Source organism: Rutilus rutilus (genome assembly GCF_951802725.1).
Source record: "Rutilus rutilus genome assembly, chromosome: 21".
Taxonomy (NCBI): Eukaryota; Metazoa; Chordata; class Actinopteri; order Cypriniformes; family Leuciscidae; genus Rutilus; species Rutilus rutilus.
The window spans coordinates 407,501-426,557 of record NC_140226.1 but is presented as its reverse complement, the minus strand read 5'-3'; the positions used below and the strand labels follow the sequence as shown (position 1 = coordinate 426,557).

The following is a 19,057-nucleotide window of genomic DNA, read 5'->3' as shown; positions in this document are numbered from 1 at the left end:
CGTGGATCCCGCTGACGCCTGTCCTCTGCGCTCTCCGGACTCGTGGATCCCGCCGACGCCTGTCCTCTGCGCTCTCCGGACTCGTGGATCCCCCTGATAAAGGCCGTTTCTGTTTCTCTGTGTTGTGTACAGGTTTTGTTTCATAGGGGTATTGTCTCCAGACCTGCTATCATATCATTCTGGAATGGTTGTGCTGATAGTCTGTTGTGGAGTAAAATCTGGAAACTTCCTCATAAATATTTAATCACAAACTAAATCAAAGAAATTTCTCTTAAACTCATTTATAAATATTACCCATGTAATTATTATCTTGTGAACAGATTTGATTGTGATATTGATACATTTTGTGATCTACATGGAGTTGTCCTCATTCAGTTTGTTTTTGGTCAGATGGATCTTCCTTTATTAAGACTCATATCCTGCCCAGCGTTCAACTGTGCTTTAAAAATGTGTTATTTGTTTTTTCTCTTATGACAAATCTTATCTTAAGGTATATTACTTAGTTAATCTGCTACTTCTTTTAGCTAAATTTAGTATTCATAAATGTAAATTTTGAGGAAATAAGCCTACTGTTTTTTAAGATCAGAAATTCAACAATTGCCCTCCCAAACACAATATTGTTTTTACAAAATAAGGTGCAAAGTGTGTTTCAATTTGTAAACACTGTCACAATTTTTATTTACATTTTAAGTTTGTCACTGTTTCTTTATATATATGTGTGTGTGTGTGTATTTTTTGTTTGTTTGTTTACTCAATGTACCCCCTTGACTGTAGGTGTAATTATTAAATTACCATTATTACTAAATTATTATTATTCGTTTCTCTAAATACCCGGCTATGAGTAAACGTGTCCCCAGACGTTATCATCAAGATAGTGATGTTACATATGACCCTGAAGCTTCGATGCGCGTATCACATAAGCGACACAATTTCTAGTGAAGCCCCGTATCGAGGCGTGTGTCGGTTTACTAGAGTCACGTGACCGATGACAAACGAAGCCTCACTTTCTGTCCAGTCACGTGCGTGTTTCGCTTCGGGTGTCATAAGGCTCGAACTTCAGATCGTATTTAACGAGTCATTGTTGCCTCAGTCTGGTTGATATTTTCAATTATTGATATTGACATTTAATAACAGATGATCCTATCAGACAATGTCCTTATTCATTGTGTGTGTGTGTGTGTGTGTGTGGAAAGAAAGAGAGAGAGAGAGAGAGAGAGAGAGAGAGAGAGAGAGTAGGCCTACATTACATTTTATTGAATCATAAGCTTATAAGCTATTATATTTTATTGTCACACTTTAATGGGAAAATGATTTTTTTTTTTAATGAACAAATCAAACACAAACATGTAAGGCTTTTATTTGTACACATAACATTGAAACTATGGAGTGTGTTGTGGTTGCTTCATCTGCCAGAGCTTCTAACACAGGCTTCTGGCTGCTTTATTTTAAATAAGCGCCAGATGGCGCTGTTCTCGACACTCTCGAAGCTTTGAATCTTTTCCCGGAACAGTCAGGGGAAAGCCTCAGTGATTCATGAGGCTTCATTTCCCCATCCCTACATCAAGAACAGTGTGGAGGGGTGTCCAGAGCTGTCTGTAACACACGTGGAAACAACCTTAGGTTTGGGAGGTTCTTCCTGCCACGTGCTGACGAGAGTCTCTCTGATTGGCGGGTTCGCGCTGACGAGAGTCTCTCTGATTGGCGGGTTCGCGGTGACGTCACCTCCATCATGGCGGCGCCCTCGTGCTGTGCGTGTGTGTGAACAGTGGATGTGTGACAAAACACAGACAACTAACGTTACATGTAAGATTTACCTTTAATTTCACAACGAATGCTGTAAAACACTCGTGTTGAGAACTAATCGCATTTTATCAGTGAATGTTTGTCTAATGCTATAGTTTATGTCGAAGTTAATGCTAATGTGCGTGTTGTAGATTGTTGTTGAAGTTGAAGATTGTCAGAAAACATTCAGTGATATTTTCTGCACTACATGAACATACTATGATATTACCTTGTTTTGCATAGTATTATACCACTTTATTTTACCGTGTCCTTGTTGTTACATATTTTGCCTGTACTTACTGTAGTAAATTATGCTTAATTACTATCAACCAAACGATAACCTTAATCCTATATTGTTGATTAGTATTACTCAGAGCTTAAACACGGACACCTGAAAATGAAGTGTAACCTTTTGTGATAATGCCATGCTATTTTTGTTTAAGTATCTTTATATTACTATTATAGTATTCATTACTTAAATGAGCTCATTGTTTCTGCCTTAAATTATTACATTATTAGTTAACTGTGATTTTGTATATTACATGCATTTCTGAAATACAGAGTTTAGCCGGTCTCCTCTGATAACAGATCACTGTAACTGTGAAGTGGACTCTGTCAACAGTCAACTTTTATATTTATGTATAGTGTTTACATGATGAGTTACAGGATCTCTTTATCTCAGGACAGATTTTCCTGCCCATATTCAGCACACAAACCCAGAGTCCTGTATATATACTCCTCATGTCTAAGATTATAGAGTAAATGCTTAAATAATAGGGTAAATTAAGGGTAAGATGACCCACCTTAATTATGTCTCCTGACCATTCAGTAGATGACACAAACTCTCATCTCATCACTCTTGATGAATATGCTTTTCTTAATTTTATTACCGTATTACCGTTCCTGTGCCGTGCTACACCGCTGCTCCTCTGACTCCGCCCCTCTCTCTCTGCCCCTCTGACCCCGCCCCTCTCTCTCTGCCCCTCTGACCCCGCCCCTCTCTCTCTGCCCCTCTGACTCCGCCCCTCTCTCTCTGCCCCTCTGACCCCGCCCCTCTCTCTCTGCCCCTCTGACTCCGCCCTCTCTCTGCCCCTCTGACCCCGCCCCTCTCTCTCTGCTCCTCTGACTCCGCCCCTCTCTCTCTGCCCCTCTGACCCCGCCCCTCTCTCTCTGCCCCTTTGACCCCGCCCCTCTCTCTCTGCCCCTCTGACTCCGCCCCTCTCTCTCTGCCCCTCTGACTCCGCCTCTCTCTCTCTGCCCCTCTGACTCCGCCCTCTCTCTGCCCCTCTGACTCCGCCCCTCTGACTCTGCCCCTCTGACTCCGCCCCTCTCTCTCTGCCCCTCTGACTCCGCCCCTCTCTCTCTGTTCCTCTGACTCCGCCCTCTCTCTCCCGCAGGAGATGAAGATGAAGAAGAAGGTGAAGGTGAAGAAGGCTAGCGGCCGCCTGCTGTCCTCCCGGAGAGGGATCGTGGTGCGGGGCCAGTGGAAGGCCGTGGATGTGGACCCCAGCCTGTTCTCCGACCAGGGGCTGGACGGCCTGGTGTGCTTCGAGGAGCTCACCGATTACTCCCTGGTGGAGCCCGAGAGGGCCGTCGCTGTGCGGGAAACCACCCCGAAAGACAAGAAGAAGAAGAGGAAAGCCAGCGAGATCGAGGCTGAAGAGCAGCCGCAGTCTGACGCTGAAGACAAGCCTGATGAAGAGAAGAACAAGAGGCAGAAGAACAACGAACCCGACGAGGAGTCCCAGGATGAGCCGCTGGAGGAGCAGATCTCACAGGACGAGTGTTCTGAGGTGACTCCAGACACACAACTCAAGACATCCAGCAAGAAGAAGAAGAAGAAGAAGAAGAAGAAGAAGAAGCAGCAGAAGCCAGCGCTGGCCGAGTCTCCGGCTGCGAGTGGGAAGAAGAGCCGGAACTGGAGCAGTGCGGCGCTCGAGGACCCCGAGGCTCCGGGGACAGACGTGTCCGCGTGGAAAGACCTGTTCGTGCCGGCGCCGGTTCTAAAAGCTCTCAGTGCGCTGGGGTTTTCAGCACCGACTCCCATCCAGGCGCTGGCGCTGCCGCCGGCCATCCGGGACCGACTGGACGTGCTGGGAGCGGCCGAGACCGGTGAGTCCCCATCCCGACACCAGGAGTAATCATGCCTGGGGAAAGCTGCATTATGATGACATCAAAAGTCAAAATTTACACAAAATGTCAAAAAACATTTCAACTTTTATATCACAATTTTGACTTTTTATAGCATAAAATTTTTATAGCATAATTATGAAATAAGTCAAATTTATGACTTAATATCTCATAATTATTATTTGGTATTTTAACTTGATTTACAAAAGCATGTTGTTTCAGGTGTTCACACGTGTGTTAGGACCCTGTGCTGCTGCGTCTCTGAGGTTAATGTGAAGTTTAGTCCGTCATCACTAGTACTAGGAATCAAACGATATCTCCAAAGCTGTTGTTTTTGGGCAACATTTGTTATTTAGTTTTATTTTCAGCATCGGCTGAAGTTTTTCTGTTTGCTGATGTGAAGTTGGGACTTTTATTTTGACAGCGCTGAGCACAACATGAGCTCTTATTCTGTCTTCATCAGTTCTGCCTAATAACTGAAAGACAGACGCTATAATACTTCATATACTGTCAGCATTCATTTTAAACAAGTCTTTGAATTATTAGATTAGCGCTCTTATTAGAGTGCATTAAAATGTGTTTTAGACAAGTAGGCAAGGCAAGGCAAGTTTATTTATATAGCACATTTCATACACAATGGCAATTCAAAGTGCTTTACATAGAAGAAATTAAAATAATAAAAAGAAATAAGAATAATTAAAACAGTTTAGAAGAATACAAAATAAAATACAGTACAAACAGTCGGACGAACATTGGCACAGTGCTCATTCAGTAAATGCATAGCTAAACAGATGTGTTTTGAGTCTGGATGTGAATGTGACTACTGTAGGAGCACATCTGATCTCCTCTGGAAGCTGGTTCCAGCTGCGGCTGGCATAATAGCTAAAAGCAGACTCGCCATGCTTAGAGTGAACCCTTGGTATTTCTAGCTGATATGATCCTAATGATCTGAGTGATCTGTTGGGTTTATATTCAGTGAGCATATCTGCAATGTATTGAGGTCCTAGGCCATTGAATGATTTATATACCAGTAATAATACTTTAAAATCAATCCTAAATTTAACTGGGAGCCAGTGTAAAGACCTGAGGACTGGTGTGATATGTTCATATTTTCTGGTTCTGCTCAGAATCCTGGCGGCAGCGTTCTGTATGAGCTGCAACTGTCTTATGGTCTTTTTGGGAAGTCCAGTGAGGAGTCCATTACAGTAATCCACCCTGCTGGTGATGAAAGCATGCACAAGTGTCTCTAAGTCTTGTCTGGAAACAAAGCATCTAATTCTTGCAATATTTTTCAGATGATAGTATGCTGATTTAGTTATAGCTTTGACATGACTACTGAAACTAAGCTCTGACTCAGTAATTAGTAAACAGTAATTCAATAAAACAGGCAAATAACAAACAACAGGACAAATACAGCATTGTTGTGCATATAAGTGCTTTAAGTTAGGGTTAGGGGCGTGCGACACTGACCACAAATTATATCTCTATATATTTTGCTGAGTGTGTTGCTGTGTTGGGCAGGTTTAGGACTGTCGTGGACCGCCGACTCTTAACGTTTTTAAATTCTTCATATTCTGTGATCACAGCAGTGACAAATCATTTTTTCCAGTACGTTTCAATTGATTTTTACCTTTTATAAATCCATAGTTAAAACCTAATTATATGCATGCATCATCTTTTATGTCAATTTCATAAATTTTATTAAATTCCATTATAATAATAAAACCCAAAAGGACTGTATTCACAGCCTTGGCTCATTATAGTGCTGCATGTGACACTGTCGATCACAACATACTTCTGGACAGGCTGGAAAACTGGGTGGGGCTTTCTGGGATAGTCCTAAAATGGTTCAGGTCATACTTAGATGGGAGAGGTTATTATGTGAGTATAGGAGATATGATGTGGACGTTGAAGATCTCAAAAATGAAGTTTATTACAGCTTAGCAGTGTAACACCAAGCACCTTGGGTTCACCGGCGTCAGAATGAACCCAGAACATCCAAATCTTAACTCTTTTATCCTCTTCTTAATGTAAATGAAGTTGCTCTTGTTGCAGCAGCTGTGGTCTGTATATTAGTGAAGTTTTGACACCCCATTGACTGAGAAGGTTCTCTGTGTCCCACACCCAGTCCCACTCTACAATTGACTAGCATTTGTTCAGGATGTGATCTACCCAAATGGTGAAGAAACAATATAACTTGACTTTCTTTCATCTCTATGATAATTAAGCCATTTTGGGGATGAGCTCATTCTAAAATATAGTTTGGAGTGGAATCTGGGTCGAGGCAGACTACAATATCTTGCACAGTTTTACTTTAGATTTCTAAATTTCTACTTTTTAAAAAAAATATCCTTTAGTCTCAACATCTCTTATTACTATTCTGCATACTTAACCCAACAGATCACTCAGATCATCAGGATCACATCAGCTGGAAACAAGCATGGCGAGACCGCTTTATTGTTATGATGTGTGAGGTTACCCCGCGAGTCCTAGAGCTCCTCCTGTCCCATTTTAAGGGAAACTCGGGTCCATCGGAGACGTCCAGTAGAGTTCTCAGGCGTGCCGAAAGAACACCACAGACTCAGTGGGATCACCATGGGGAAATCTCACAGTAAAACTGCGAGTTGTGAAAAATATGAGACACCGGTGTTTTGCCAGATGAAAAATCTATGTATCATCTTTTTACATCTCTTTACTTTTTTATAACTGTATCATCTCTTTTAATTTCTTTTATAACTTTTTTAATTTTCCTTGCTTTTATTTAGTGATTATTTTAATTCCTTAGTCGTTCAGTCAAGTGCAGTGACTGATTTTATCTCGATTATTGTGTTTTCATGTTCATTGGAAGCCAAAATAAATTAGATTAAAGGCACAGCTAGTACTCACTGATCAAAGCTGAGCGTTTCTCAAATCACGTGACCTGCTGTAACTGTGTCACAGTAAGTCATAGTTCATCATGTCATTCACACTTATTGATCCTGTTCGTGTTCTTATCGACTGCAGGCAGTGGGAAGACGCTGTGTTTCGGTATTCCGATGATCCACATGATTCTGGAATGGAAGGAAGCGTCGAGCCACGAGCAGACGGATGAACGCAGGAACCCTGATGATGCAGAGACGCGTGTGGAGAGTCTGTACCTGCCGTCAGACACGAGTCCTGCGAGAGAGGCGAGCGATGAGCCACAGGATGATGAGGGCGAGGACTGCAGCGCTCCTGATCCAGCTGGACCGGACGATGAGGCCGAGAGTGATGTGGACTGCAGCGCTCCTGATGGAGGCCCGGATGACTGTGTGAGCGCTGTTGAAGCTGGAGCTGATGACTGTGCTAGCGCTGATGGAGGACCGGATGACTGTGCTAGCGCTGTTGAAGCTGGAGCTGATGACTGTGCTAGCGCTGATGAACCGCAGAAGCAGCCGCTGCTCGGTCTAATCCTGACCCCCACCAGAGAGCTGGCCGTTCAGGTCAAACACCACATCGATGCCGTGGCTCGCTTCACAGGTCAGTGTGGCTTCATCTGATATACTATATATATATATATAATGTGTGTGTGATATTGTGATAGTGTGATAATGTGATATTGTTATGATGATATTGTGATGATTTGATGGTGATGTGATGGTTTTGTGATGGTGTGGTGATGTTGAGCAGGTATCAAGACAGCGTTAGTGGTGGATGTGATGGTGTAGTGTTGTGTGGTGTGGTGATGTGTTGTGTGGTGATGTGTTGTGTGGTGATGTGTTGTGTGGTGATGTGTTGTGTGGTGATAGAGGTGGGCGATATATCGTTTAGACGATAATATCCAAATTGTTGTCTGGACGATATGCAAAATTGGGATATCGAATATTTCATAATTTGTACAATCCGACCCCCCAAACATGAAAAGAGCTGAAAGAAGTTAAAGAGAAAACAAATAACGCACACTATAACCTTCTAAACAATTATATGTAGCGATTTTTAATACTGTAGGGCAGTACTATTCCTGGAAGCAGCCTCCGAGTGGCCCAGCCCATGGTCTTGTGTCGTCAAAAATGCACATTCATACGTAAATTCGAAATAATGCGCACAGAAGCACATGCGCAAAACCATTTTGTAAAATAATATAAGAATTATTTTTATTTTATCATATGTCATTTTACAAAAGGACATTTTACAAACCTACGTTTTGCGCATGTGCTCCTGCACGCACTTTTTCAGTCACAACACAGCAATCAGAGGAGGACGCTCTCAAAACTGCAATGCTGTTCTCTTCCTTCATAACTCGTACTGAGAAGGTTTGAGTTGCAGAGGAACTTGTGACTGTTTCACCTGTTCAACCACATCAAAGTTTCGTAATTAGTAAGTCCGTGCTTTTTCTCTTTTTGTTCTTATGTGCTGAAGGGCCGCTGTGCCTTGGTGAAACGGTGTTTGTACGTGAAGAGCTCTTTTCCAAAACGCCATAAACCTAAAAAGCCATAAACCTAAAAAGCTGCCTCAAAGAACCAGCAAAAGTAATGATTATGAATATGTAAAATATTGCAATAAGACATTTTAATTGTTTATTAATTTCTGTGTCGGCTGCAAAGATGAAGTTGACGATAGGCTATTGACTTGCGATCTTCGCAGTAGGCTAGTGAACGCACCGGAGAATGCACATTTATTAGGCTACATAGTTTTATTTTGTTTTGGATGGTTTTGTTTAGAACCAGCTTTCTGTAAATATATTTCACATTTTTTAGGCCTGTGAGGCGAGTAGGCTACGGTTCGGTTCATGATGATATAATCTCCAGTTCAAGCACCTTATGTTGTGCTAGCCTATATTTACTTTTTATGTATTAAATCCAGGAAAGTGGTTAATGAAAAAAATATAAAAATTAAGATACAATTAATACAAAACGAAATTCGTTTTAAAGAAAGGCTTTGTGCTTTCTGTTTTGAGGTCTCTATGAAAGTTTGAAAGTCTTTTAGTGCCGCTTTCAGAGCGCTCGCGTTCATAATGGATAACTGCATTTATGAGGAAAAAACAGTATTACGTGACAAACACGAAAAATAAAAGACAAAAGACTTTTTTTAAAAGACAAACCATCAATTAAAAAAAAAAAAAAAAAAAGATGGATTTTTTTGTAAGTGGAAAAAGTAGGGGCTACCTCAGATTCTGTTTAGTTAGCTCCTTTATTGTTTTTTTTCTATAGCCTACAATAATAGGTCAAATGCAGCAAGTCAAAAGACCAACTGGACCTTCTTTGCCAGTTTGCACACATTTCTTTGAAGGATGGCAAAATATCGTCTGGATATCGATATCGAGATATTGGAAAAAAATATCGAGATATTCATTTTTGTCAATATCTCCCACCCCTATGTGGTGATGTGATGTTGAGCAGGTATCAATACAGCGTTAGTGGTGGATGTGATGGTGTGATGTTGAGCAGGTATCAATACAGCGTTAGTGGTGGATGTGATGGTGTGATGTTGAGCAGGTATCAATACAGCGTTAGTGGTGGATGTGATGGTGTGATGTTGAGCAGGTATCAATACAGCGTTAGTGGTGGATGTGATGGTGTGATGTTGAGCAGGTATCAATACAGCGTTAGTGGTGGATGTGATGGTGTGATGTGATGTGATGTTGAGCAGGTATCAAGACAGCTTTAGTGGTGGATGTGATGGTGTGATGTTGAGCAGGTATCAAGACAGCTTTAGTGGTGGATGTGATGGTGTGATGTTGAGCAGATATCAAGACAGCGTTAGTGGTGGATGTGATGGTGTGATGTTGAGCAGGTATCAATACAGCGTTAGTGGTGGATGTGATGGTGTGATGTTGAGCAGGTATCAAGAGTCAAGACAGCTTTAGTGGTGGATGTGATGGTGTGATGTTGAGCAGGTATCAATACAGCGTTAGTGGTGGATGTGATGGTGTGATGTTGAGCAGGTATCAATACAGCGTTAGTGGTGGATGTGATGGTGTGATGTGATGTGATGTTGAGCAGGTATCAAGACAGCGTTAGTGGTGGATGTGATGGTGTGATGTTGAGCAGGTATCAAGACAGCTTTAGTGGTGGATGTGATGGTGTGATGTTGAGCAGATATCAAGACAGCGTTAGTGGTGGATGTGATGGTGTGATGTTGAGCAGGTATCAATACAGCGTTAGTGGTGGATGTGATGGTGTGATGTTGAGCAGGTATCAAGACAGCTTTAGTGGTGGATGTGATGGTGTGATGTTGAGCAGGTATCAAGAGTCAAGACAGCTTTAGTGGTGGATGTGATGGTGTGATGTTGAGCAGGTATCAATACAGCGTTAGTGGTGGATGTGATGGTGTGATGTTGAGCAGGTATCAAGACAGCTTTAGTGGTGGATGTGATGGTGTGATGTTGAGCAGGTATCAAGACAGCTTTAGTGGTGGATGTGGTGGTGTGATGTTGAGCAGGTATCAAGACAGCTTTAGTGGTGGATGTGATGGTGTGATGTTGAGCAGGTATCAATACAGCTTTAGTGGTGGATGTGATGGTGTGATGTTGAGCAGGTATCAAGACAGCTTTAGTGGTGGATGTGATGGTGTGATGTTGAGCAGGTATCAAGACAGCTTTAGTGGTGGATGTGATGGTGTGATGTTGAGCAGGTATCAATACAGCGTTAGTGGTGGATGTGATGGTGTGATGTTGAGCAGGTATCAAGACAGCTTTAGTGGTGGATGTGATGGTGTGATGTTGAGCAGGTATCAAGACAGCTTTAGTGGTGGATGTGGTGGTGTGATGTTGAGCAGGTATCAAGACAGCTTTAGTGGTGGATGTGATGGTGTGATGTTGAGCAGGTATCAAGACAGCTTTAGTGGTGGATGTGATGGTGTGATGTTGAGCAGGTATCAAGACAGCTTTAGTGGTGGATGTGATGGTGTGATGTTGAGCAGGTATCAAGACAGCTTTAGTGGTGGATGTGATGGTGTGATGTTGAGCAGGTATCAAGACAGCTTTAGTGGTGGATGTGATGGTGTGATGTTGAGCAAGTATCAAGACAGCTTTAGTGGTGGATGTGATGGTGTGATGTTGAGCAGGTATCAAGACAGCTTTAGTGGTGGATGTGATGGTGTGATGTTGAGCAGGTATCAAGACAGCTTTAGTGGTGGATGTGATGGTGTGATGTTGAGCAGGTATCAATACAGCGTTAGTGGTGGATGTGATGGTGTGATGTTGAGCAGGTATCAATACAGCGTTAGTGGTGGATGTGATGGTGTGATGTTGAGCAGGTATCAATACAGCGTTAGTGGTGGATGTGGTGATGTGATGTTGAGCAGGTATCAATACAGCGTTAGTGGTGGATGTGATGGTGTGATGTTGAGCAGGTATCAATACAGCGTTAGTGGTGGATGTGATGGTGTGATGTTGAGCAGGTATCAATACAGCGTTAGTGGTGGATGTGATGGTGTGATGTTGAGCAGGTATCAATACAGCGTTAGTGGTGGATGTGATGGTGTGATGTTGAGCAGGTATCAATACAGCGTTAGTGGTGGATGTGATGGTGTGATGTGATGTGATGTTGAGCAGGTATCAAGACAGCTTTAGTGGTGGATGTGATGGTGTGATGTTGAGCAGATATCAAGACAGCGTTAGTGGTGGATGTGATGGTGTGATGTTGAGCAGGTATCAATACAGCGTTAGTGGTGGATGTGATGGTGTGATGTTGAGCAGGTATCAAGACAGCTTTAGTGGTGGATGTGATGGTGTGATGTTGAGCAGGTATCAAGACAGCTTTAGTGGTGGATGTGATGGTGTGATGTGATGTGATGTTGAGCAGGTATCAAGACAGCTTTAGTGGTGGATGTGATGGTGTGATGTTGAGCAGGTATCAATACAGCGTTAGTGGTGGATGTGATGGTGTGATGTGATGTGATGTTGAGCAGGTATCAAGACAGCTTTAGTGGTGGATGTGATGGTGTGATGTTGAGCAGGTATCAATACAGCGTTAGTGGTGGATGTGATGGTGTGATGTTGAGCAGGTATCAATACAGCGTTAGTGGTGGATGTGATGGTGTGATGTTGAGCAGGTATCAAGACAGCTTTAGTGGTGGATGTGATGGTGTGATGTTGAGCAGGTATCAAGACAGCTTTAGTGGTGGATGTGATGGTGTGATGTTGAGCAGGTATCAATACAGCGTTAGTGGTGGATGTGATGGTGTGATGTTGAGCAGGTATCAAGACAGCTTTAGTGGTGGATGTGATGGTGTGATGTTGAGCAGGTATCAAGACAGCTTTAGTGGTGGATGTGGTGGTGTGATGTTGAGCAGGTATCAAGACAGCTTTAGTGGTGGATGTGATGGTGTGATGTTGAGCAGGTATCAATACAGCTTTAGTGGTGGATGTGATGGTGTGATGTTGAGCAGGTATCAAGACAGCTTTAGTGGTGGATGTGATGGTGTGATGTTGAGCAGGTATCAAGACAGCTTTAGTGGTGGATGTGATGGTGTGATGTTGAGCAGGTATCAATACAGCGTTAGTGGTGGATGTGATGGTGTGATGTTGAGCAGGTATCAAGACAGCTTTAGTGGTGGATGTGATGGTGTGATGTTGAGCAGGTATCAAGACAGCTTTAGTGGTGGATGTGATGGTGTGATGTTGAGCAGGTATCAAGACAGCTTTAGTGGTGGATGTGATGGTGTGATGTTGAGCAGGTATCAAGACAGCTTTAGTGGTGGATGTGATGGTGTGATGTTGAGCAGGTATCAAGACAGCTTTAGTGGTGGATGTGATGGTGTGATGTTGAGCAAGTATCAAGACAGCTTTAGTGGTGGATGTGATGGTGTGATGTTGAGCAGGTATCAAGACAGCTTTAGTGGTGGATGTGATGGTGTGATGTTGAGCAGGTATCAATACAGCGTTAGTGGTGGATGTGATGGTGTGATGTTGAGCAGGTATCAAGACAGCTTTAGTGGTGGATGTGGTGGTGTGATGTTGAGCAGGTATCAAGACAGCTTTAGTGGTGGATGTGATGGTGTGATGTTGAGCAGGTATCAATACAGCTTTAGTGGTGGATGTGATGGTGTGATGTTGAGCAGGTATCAAGACAGCTTTAGTGGTGGATGTGATGGTGTGATGTTGAGCAGGTATCAAGACAGCTTTAGTGGTGGATGTGATGGTGTGATGTTGAGCAGATATCAAGACAGCGTTAGTGGTGGATGTGATGGTGTGATGTTGAGCAGGTATCAATACAGCGTTAGTGGTGGATGTGATGGTGTGATGTTGAGCAGGTATCAAGACAGCTTTAGTGGTGGATGTGATGGTGTGATGTTGAGCAGGTATCAAGACAGCTTTAGTGGTGGATGTGATGGTGTGATGTTGAGCAGGTATCAATACAGCGTTAGTGGTGGATGTGATGGTGTGATGTTGAGCAGGTATCAAGACAGCTTTAGTGGTGGATGTGATGGTGTGATGTTGAGCAGGTATCAAGACAGCTTTAGTGGTGGATGTGGTGGTGTGATGTTGAGCAGGTATCAAGACAGCTTTAGTGGTGGATGTGATGGTGTGATGTTGAGCAGGTATCAATACAGCTTTAGTGGTGGATGTGATGGTGTGATGTTGAGCAGGTATCAAGACAGCTTTAGTGGTGGATGTGATGGTGTGATGTTGAGCAGGTATCAAGACAGCTTTAGTGGTGGATGTGATGGTGTGATGTTGAGCAGGTATCAATACAGCGTTAGTGGTGGATGTGATGGTGTGATGTTGAGCAGGTATCAAGACAGCTTTAGTGGTGGATGTGATGGTGTGATGTTGAGCAGGTATCAAGACAGCTTTAGTGGTGGATGTGGTGGTGTGATGTTGAGCAGGTATCAAGACAGCTTTAGTGGTGGATGTGATGGTGTGATGTTGAGCAGGTATCAAGACAGCTTTAGTGGTGGATGTGATGGTGTGATGTTGAGCAGGTATCAAGACAGCTTTAGTGGTGGATGTGATGGTGTGATGTTGAGCAGGTATCAAGACAGCTTTAGTGGTGGATGTGATGGTGTGATGTTGAGCAGGTATCAAGACAGCTTTAGTGGTGGATGTGATGGTGTGATGTTGAGCAAGTATCAAGACAGCTTTAGTGGTGGATGTGATGGTGTGATGTTGAGCAGGTATCAAGACAGCTTTAGTGGTGGATGTGATGGTGTGATGTTGAGCAGGTATCAAGACAGCTTTAGTGGTGGATGTGATGGTGTGATGTTGAGCAGGTATCAATACAGCGTTAGTGGTGGATGTGATGGTGTGATGTTGAGCAGGTATCAAGACAGCTTTAGTGGTGGATGTGATGGTGTGATGTTGAGCAGGTATCAAGACAGCTTTAGTGGTGGATGTGATGGTGTGATGTTGAGCAGGTATCAAGACAGCTTTAGTGGTGGATGTGATGGTGTGATGTTGAGCAGGTATCAAGACAGCTTTAGTGGTGGATGTGATGGTGTGATGTTGAGCAGGTATCAAGACAGCTTTAGTGGTGGATGTGGTGGTGTGATGTTGAGCAGGTATCAAGACAGCTTTAGTGGTGGATGTGATGGTGTGATGTTGAGCAGGTATCAAGACAGCTTTAGTGGTGGATGTGATGGTGTGATGTTGAGCAGGTATCAAGACAGCTTTAGTGGTGGATGTGATGGTGTGATGTTGAGCAGGTATCAATACAGCGTTAGTGGTGGATGTGATGGTGTGATGTTGAGCAGGTATCAAGACAGCTTTAGTGGTGGATGTGATGGTGTGATGTTGAGCAGATATCAAGACAGCGTTAGTGGTGGATGTGATGGTGTGATGTTGAGCAGGTATCAAGACAGCTTTAGTGGTGGATGTGATGGTGTGATGTTGAGCAGGTATCAAGACAGCTTTAGTGGTGGATGTGATGGTGTGATGTTGAGCAGGTATCAAGACAGCTTTAGTGGTGGATGTGATGGTGTGATGTTGAGCAGGTATCAAGACAGCGTTAGTGGTGGATGTGATGGTGTGATGTTGAGCAGGTATCAATACAGCGTTAGTGGTGGATGTGATGGTGTGATGTTGAGCAGGTATCAAGACAGCTTTAGTGGTGGATGTGATGGTGTGATGTTGAGCAGGTATCAAGACAGCTTTAGTGGTGGATGTGATGGTGTGATGTTGAGCAGGTATCAATACAGCGTTAGTGGTGGATGTGATGGTGTGATGTTGAGCAGGTATCAAGACAGCTTTAGTGGTGGATGTGATGGTGTGATGTTGAGCAGGTATCAAGACAGCTTTAGTGGTGGATGTGGTGGTGTGATGTTGAGCAGGTATCAAGACAGCTTTAGTGGTGGATGTGATGGTGTGATGTTGAGCAGGTATCAATACAGCGTTAGTGGTGGATGTGATGGTGTGATGTTGAGCAGGTATCAAGACAGCTTTAGTGGTGGATGTGATGGTGTGATGTTGAGCAGGTATCAAGACAGCTTTAGTGGTGGATGTGATGGTGTGATGTTGAGCAGGTATCAATACAGCTTTAGTGGTGGATGTGATGGTGTGATGTTGAGCAGGTATCAATACAGCGTTAGTGGTGGGTGTGATGGTGTGATGTTGAGCAGGTATCAATACAGCGTTAGTGGTGGATGTGATGGTGTGATGTTGAGCATTTATCAAGACAGCTTTAGTGGTGGATGTGATGGTGTGATGTTGAGCATTTATCAAGACAGCTTTAGTGGTGGATGTGATGGTGTGATGTGATGTGATGTTGAGCAGGTATCAAGACAGCGTTAGTGGTGGATGTGGTGGTGCAGTGATGTGGTGATGTGATGGTGATGTGATGGTGTGATGTTGAGCAGGTATCAAGACGGCGTTAGTGGTGGATGTGATGGTGTGATGTTGAGCAGGTATCAAGACAGTGTTAGTGGTGGATGTGATGGTGTGATGTTGAGCAGGTATCAAGACGGCGTTAGTGGTGGGTGTGATGTGATGTTGAGCAGGTATCAAGACGGCGTTAGTGGTGGGTGTGATGGTAATGTGATGGTGTGATGTTGAGCAGGTATCAAGACAGCGTTAGTGGTGGATGTGGTGGTGTGGTGATGTGATGGTAATGTGATGGTGTGGTGGTGTGATGTGATGTTGAGCAGGTATCAAGACAGCGTTAGTGGTGGATGTGGTGGTGTGGTGATGTGATGGTAATGTGATGGTGTGGTGGTGTGATGTGATGTTGAGCAGGTATCAAGACAGCGTTAGTGGTGGATGTGATGGTAATGTGATGGTGTGGTGATGTGATGATGTGATGTTGAGCAGGTATCAAGACAGCGTTAGTGGTGGATGTGGTGGTGTGGTGGTGTGGTGATGTGATGTTGTGATGTGATGTTGAGCAGGTATCAAGACGGCGTTAGTGGTGGGTGTGATGGTGTGATGTGATGTTGTGATGTGATGGTGTGGTGATGGTGTGGTGTGATGTGATGTTGAGCAGGTATCAAGACGGCGTTAGTGGTGGGTGGAATGGCGATGCAGAAGCAGCAGCGGATGTTGATGCGACGGCCTGAGATCATTATCGCCACACCAGGACGCCTGTGGGAGTTGATCAAAGAGAGACACGCACACCTGCAGGACCTGCGACAGCTGCGGTACCTAACACACACAGCACAATATTAACACACGCCCATCACAATATCAACACACACCCACCACAATATCAACACACACCCATCACAATATCAACACACTAGTTTGAAATTAATAATATACACAGTGACCACTTACTCGAATCTGAGTAATTTAAACACCTCTGATTGGCTGATCGATGCTCAACAGACATGTCTGTGATTGGCTACAATGCTCAGCACCGCTAAATGTTGTAAATACAAACCTTTGACACTGTTTTACACACACACACACACACACACACACGTAGGAGCGTTTGAAAGAAGCGTCTATCAGCTGTTATACTCCTGAAATTGGCTTACTGTCGTCATAAGCACAACTTTATCATTATTATTGCGATAAACACAACATCTTATGTGGTCGGTAAAGCTAGTCTGGCTAATGTTGCCTGTACTGCTGCTCATCCTCAGGTGTCTGGTGATCGACGAGGCCGACCGTATGGTGGAGAAGGGCCACTTCTCGGAGCTGGAGAGTCTGCTGGAGATGCTCAACACGTCCCACTTTAACCCCAGGCGGCAGACGTTTGTGTTCTCGGCCACGCTGACCCTGGTGCACAGCCTGCCCCTGCGCCTGACGCAGAAGAAGAAGAAGAGGGCAGAGCAGCGCAGCAAACTGCAGATCCTCATGGAGAGGGTGGGCATGAAGGACAAGCCCAAGGTCATCGACCTGACGCGCAAGGAGGCCACGGTGGAGACGCTGACGGAGAGCCGCATCAACTGCACCAAGGAGGACAAGGACCTGTTCCTGTACTACTTCCTGCTGCAGTTCCCGGGCCGCAGCATGGTGTTCGCCAACAGCATCGACTGCATCAAGCGGCTGACGGCGCTGCTGACCATCCTGGACTGCGCTCCGCTGTGTCTGCATGCTAACATGCACCAGAAGCAGCGTCTGAAGAACCTGGAGCGCTTCGCTGAGAAGGACAGGTGAGAGAAATGGCCCGCTCACGCTCGGATATACTGCTCGCCAGAGCATATGAGCGGAGTGGAGTGGTGAGAATCTCAGCTCATCGCTCACGGAACTGTTCACCCCTCCGCTCCCCCGCTCAAAGCTACATCAGGCCGCTCCGCTCATTAGCGCTCAACGCAGTTTGCTTCGCGCTCCACTCAGATCACCCCGCTCGCTCCAAAAAAGGGAAAAAAATCTACATGTATATCACTTTTAGCTTAGACCAAAGCCTTACCTCCTAAAGAACTAATGAGCAACAACAATATTTTTTATTTTTGATCATCAACATGTTTTATTTCAAATTACAAATTAGGCCTATGTAAGAATATAGACTACACAAAAAGACCTGTAAAATTAAACGAATAAATTGGCCTTATAATATAAATAAAAATTATATAAACAGAAATATACATAAAAGTTTTAAAAGTAAATTAACTATTAGGCCAGAATTTTGATAAGTGAACTTTTGCGCAACGTGCACGATTAAAATTTTAATTGGAATTTAAATTAAAAAACTTGTATCCATTAGGCTACACACAAACTGCTGTAAAATTAAACGAAAAAATGGGCCTAATAATATAAATATTATTACGGACGACACAAATTAAATGAAACTAACCATTAGGCCTACTTGAATGACAAAACGAATTTGTTTGAATATTACGCTATATTTAATTTACACTTTGTTACAAGTTACCGTATTCAATTTGCTAACCTTTTGCTTTCTTCCCAGCGTGTTCGCGCAGCGCACTTTCATGTTTTCGAGAGATGTGTCTTTTTAGATTCCAAAATGAATCTTTACTGACTGAAACCATGTCTCCACATTCATTTTCTTGTACCACATTATCATTGTTAGTTAGTTTTATATTAACAGTACACCTGTACGACTTCTCATTTTCCTTTTTGAAGTACCGTACTTTTTGAACTCCATTATTGAGCCGAGTTTTGACTGAAAATAGTCTACTGTTGATGAGTGTGCAAGACAGATGGATCCTGAATCAGGCTTGACTGAGCTCATGCTTCAGACTCGTGGTGTGAGCGGAGCGAAATTGGAGCGGGAATTAAGGCGACGCTCCGTCCTTTTAAAAATGCTGCTCTGCGCTCTGTCCAAGATCCGCCCGCTCGCTCCCGCTCCACTCCGCTCACATGCTCTGCTGCTCGGTCTATACACAGGTATAGCTACCACTACCACTGACGTCTCGCAAATCAAACACTTCAGCCGGAACAGCAATTTTAGGTTTTGGCGGAAATTATTTTAAAGGGCTGAAATCACTGACCGAAACAATGATGTTTATTAAAGGTGACATATTATGCCCCTTTCACAAGATGTAATATAAATCTCTGGTGTCTCCAGAATGTGTGTGAAATTCCAGCTCAAAATTCCAGATCATTTATTATAGCTTGTGTGAAGAAAAACACAGTTTTTGTGTGTGTCCCTTTAAATGCAAATGAGCTTTAGCTCCGCCTCCGTTCAGAAGAAGGCGGAGTCTTTACACGAGCTTCAGAAACTCCAGCAATAACAGAACAGGCCAATCTCACTCATCCAGAATCCCAGAATAACCAGTAGCGAGTGCAGCCTTACGGAGAGACTCAGGAAGAGTTTCTGAATCTGAATCTCAGTGCTTCACTACA

General features: G+C 43.7%; 1 protein-coding gene across 2 annotated transcripts in view; it reads left to right on the top strand.

Moving 5' to 3' along the window:
* Positions 1 to 1,517: 1,517 nt before the first annotated feature.
* Positions 1,518 to 19,057, top strand: part of ddx24 (DEAD (Asp-Glu-Ala-Asp) box helicase 24) — a 30,318-nt gene continuing 12,778 nt past the window's right edge. Inside the window, exons 1-6 of one of the 2 annotated variants that reach the window (XM_084393013.1) lie at positions 1,518 to 1,803; positions 3,180 to 3,894; positions 6,916 to 7,188; positions 7,252 to 7,410; positions 16,290 to 16,443; positions 16,891 to 17,403. In XM_084393013.1, coding sequence (XP_084249139.1) covers positions 3,183 to 3,894; positions 6,916 to 7,188; positions 7,252 to 7,410; positions 16,290 to 16,443; positions 16,891 to 17,403 — 1,811 coding nt within the window. In that variant the 5' untranslated portion in view covers positions 1,518 to 1,803; positions 3,180 to 3,182. Of the gene's footprint in view, positions 1,804 to 3,179; positions 3,895 to 6,915; positions 7,411 to 16,289; positions 16,444 to 16,890; positions 17,404 to 19,057 lie in introns of both variants that reach the window. The other variant, XM_084393012.1, reaches the window with a different exon arrangement.